Source organism: Rosa chinensis, chromosome 2 (assembly GCF_002994745.2).
Source record: "Rosa chinensis cultivar Old Blush chromosome 2, RchiOBHm-V2, whole genome shotgun sequence".
Lineage (NCBI taxonomy): Eukaryota > Viridiplantae > Streptophyta > Magnoliopsida > Rosales > Rosaceae > Rosa > Rosa chinensis.
Window position 1 is genome coordinate 43,189,678 of NC_037089.1, and position 3,406 is coordinate 43,193,083.

A 3,406-nucleotide genomic window follows, 5' to 3' on the forward strand; every position below is an offset into this window, starting at 1 on the left:
AATGACTAAGTTTTTATTATAAAGATCTTAGTTTGTTTGTAAATTAATTATATGAGTGAGGTTATTTGAGGAACTTTAGTGAGGTTTAATGAGTAAATTTAGTATTTGAAAATTTGATAGGAGGTGTGAAAAGCATAGAGGTCAAGTGAGCAAATTTAGAGGTTCCAATAAAAAAAACTCATATAAAATACGTATGTTAAGTTGACAAATAGAATAATCAATCAATGTAATTACTAATAAAAGCCAATTATGCAATTCCAAGTCGGCATCATTTATAAATTTTTTTTTTTGGCCCACTCAGGTCTCAACTATGTTCCGCCACTGCGTACTGTTGCCCATAAATTGACTGCCTCATTAATGTATTTTCTTTTGCACGTTTATCAAGCCTTCCATAGAAGGAGAGAGTAATTTGTTTTTTTTTGGGGGGGGGGACAGAAACTAGCCAATTATGCAATGGCCCACTCTAGTCTTAACTATGTTCCGCCATTGCGTACTGCTGCCCATAAATTGACTGCCTCATCTAGTGTTCTCCTCACAAACCAAACATAAGTAGCAAATAACAATGAAACATGGTTGGAGGCAGAGAATTCGAGGTGAGTATGAGGAAGCAAGAAGTGGTGGCCGCTGAACTGCCATTGCAAGAGCACAGGCTACCACTCTCCAACCTCGACTTGCTTCTGCCTAAGGTCGATGTGGGAGTGTTCTTCTGCTACAAGAACCACAACAGCCCCTCTGCAGCCGCGACAAGAGTCGGGATTTTGAAGAAGGCCCTGGCCCAAGCCCTGGTGACATACCATGCCTTTTCGGGTGAGGTGGTGGCCAACTCTGTTGGGGAGCCTGAGATTCTGTGCAACAACCGTGGGGTTGATTTCATTGAAGCTTTTGCAGACCTTGAGCTTAAGGAGCTCAACCTTTATAACCCTGATGAACAGGGACGGAGCCAGAGATTATAGATGAGGGGGGCCAATGTAAGATGGATGAACTCACGTGGGGGACTGGGGGTGCCAACATTAGTAATTGTGTGTGTAAAAACTCAAGTCAACTAGATTACAAACAACATTTATATATGCAGCCAAAAAGTTGGGGGGTGCCATGGCCCCTCCAGGCCCTTGAGTAGCTCCGTCCCTGCTGATGAATCCATTGAAGGCAAATTGGTTCCCAACAAGAAGCATGGAATTCTGGTTATCCAGGTTTATCCTGATTCCTGTTATCTCTCATTTCAACTTTCTAATTTTTTCTATTTTTGAAATGTGTAGAATCTTGACCAAAAGTTGACCCATTTCCTTGAGCAAAAGCAGCCTAGTAACTAAAGGCGAAAAAAGAATGAGGAGGAGAAAGCATCTTTATAGGAGTATAGTAACGCTAAAAGCCTAACTGACCAGATTATATGAGGGTGTTAATTAATTACAATACCACAAAATTAATGATAGTGTTCATACTGTGCTCAGTAATAGTCTTTTGCCTGGGACTAATTTCTGCACTATAGTGAAGCTTTTATGGTATACAAAATTAAAGATTTCCAGGCCGGTTTAAGGTATACTTCGGAGTTTGCTTTCGAAAAATAATTAAATGGACCTAAAGCCAACTTGATTTTGGACATATATAACACAATATCAACGCAAACAACCCATGAAAAGCATGCTAAAATTGAAGTGTCGCTATCGCCATTCAAAAGTTACTCATAATATTGTATTCATCTCAAGTTCCTATTGAAGGAATATCCTAATCAAAATTCTCTTGTTGAAATGTACAAATTTGCAGGCAACTGAGCTCAAGTGTGGAGGGATGGTGGTGGCATGCACATTCGACCATCGCATAGCAGATGCCTACTCAGCCAACATGTTTCTCGTTTCGTGGGCCAAGATGGCCAATTCAAAATCGCCACTCACTGAAGTCCCATCTTTCAATCGTTCTTTGCTAAACCCTCGCCGTCCCAGTCAGATCCACCCTTCCCTAAATGACATGTACATCCCTGTCACATCTCTGCCTCCAGGACCTCCCAAAATGGAGATCAATGATCATGAGGACCACCTCGCCAGTCGCATATACTACGTCACAGCCGAGCAACTTATCAAACTCCAAGCACTTGCCAGCTCCAATGGTTGCAAAAGGTCCAAGCTGGAGTCTTTCTGTGCATTCTTGTGGAAAATGGTTGCCAGAAGCGAGACCGGCAATGATGTCAAAAAATTATGCAAAATGGGGATTGTAGTTGACGGACGGTCTAGATTAGCCGATAAAAATGATTTAATGGCTAGTTACTTTGGCAATGTGTTGTCTATTCCATTCGGTGGTAAAAAAATACAAGAGCTCAATGAAAAATCATTGAATTGGGTAGCTGATGAAGTTCATGAGTTTCTGGAATGTGTGTTGACGAAGGAACATTTTTTGGGGCTGATAGACTGGGTGGAGGCTCACCGCCCGGTGCCAGGCTTGGCCAAGATGTACTGCAATGGGAGCGAAGAGGGGGCCACTTTTGTTGTGTCCTCCGGGCAAAGGTTTCCAGTTTCTAAGGTGGATTTCGGTTGGGGAGCACCAGTTTTTGGGTCGTACCATTTTCCATGGGGAGGCAGTTCAGGGTATGTGATGCCGATGCCGAGTCCGGCCGGGAATGGGGACTGGGTTGTGTACATGCACATGTTGACAGGGCAGTTGGAAGTGATAGAGAAAGAGGCTAGTCATGTGTTCAAGCCCTTGACTTTTGGCTATCTTATTCAGTTAAATTTTGTTACTGTTATGTATTAACTCGCTAGGTTAATAACATCTTCGTACCTAGCTATATATGCCATTATTGATCAATAATCTACACGCACACTATAGTTACCAGTATAGATCGTGTACGTATGTATGTATCAATGTATGTATCTAGCTATTACATATGGCATTGTCAGTTCTCTTCGCAAATGTGTTTAGAACCAAAAATATTGATCCCAAGGACATGCATTGCGTGCTCTTTAACTTACAATCAATCATAGACTCGATCCAGTGTGTTTCTATAGAGCTTTAAGTACACGTGTGAGCACTGTTATCAAACTTTAGTCCAAATCCTTAGTTCTGTACGTCGAGTGTCATCGATCGTACGTTATTACCGCGAGTCAATATCGATCCAAATACAGAGGATGATGTAGGTATGGTTGTTCAGAGTTGAAATATCTCACATTCTTAGTCTGCGAAACCCAAGTATATAAAGTTATTATCAATCATGTACAGTTCAGTGATATGGATCGATATGAACAGCTGAATTGGTATGTACGTGGTGCGAGTCATCTGTGACATATGCCTGCCATGGTTTCATGCAATGACTCCAAATTAACGGATCAGAAATAGTCTGCTGTGAAGTATATCATATGTTATTGTCAACCTGACCTAACTTAAGCTATATGGACCGAAGCTAGTGAAAGCATCTCCA

General features: G+C 41.5%; 2 protein-coding genes across 2 annotated transcripts; both read left to right on the top strand.

Annotated features, from left to right (window-relative positions):
* Positions 1–557: 557 nt before the first annotated feature.
* Positions 558–1,724, top strand: LOC121051669 (coniferyl alcohol acyltransferase-like). The gene has a single exon (XM_040514551.1). It carries the CDS (start codon positions 570–572, stop codon positions 951–953), a length of 384 nt encoding a protein of 127 aa, XP_040370485.1. The 5' UTR covers positions 558–569; the 3' UTR covers positions 954–1,724.
* Positions 954–2,853, top strand: LOC112189142 (coniferyl alcohol acyltransferase). Its single transcript, XM_040513413.1, has 3 exons — positions 954–968; positions 1,047–1,190; positions 1,762–2,853. The coding sequence occupies exons 1-3, from the start codon at positions 954–956 to the stop codon at positions 2,740–2,742; spliced, it is 1,140 nt and encodes a 379-aa protein (XP_040369347.1). The 3' UTR covers positions 2,743–2,853.
* Positions 2,854–3,406: the final 553 nt, after the last annotated feature.

What these genes read in the sequence shown, in the direction of transcription:
- LOC121051669 (XM_040514551.1), top strand. Translation starts at nt 570, where the DNA reads ATGGTTGGAGGCAGAGAATTCGAGGTGAGTATGAGGAAGCAAGAAGTG.
- LOC112189142 (XM_040513413.1), top strand. An exon ending in ATGGAATTCTGGTTATCCAG is followed by an intron (nt 1,191 to 1,761) that starts GTTTATCCTGAT and finishes ACAAATTTGCAG; the next exon opens with GCAACTGAGCTCAAGTGTGG.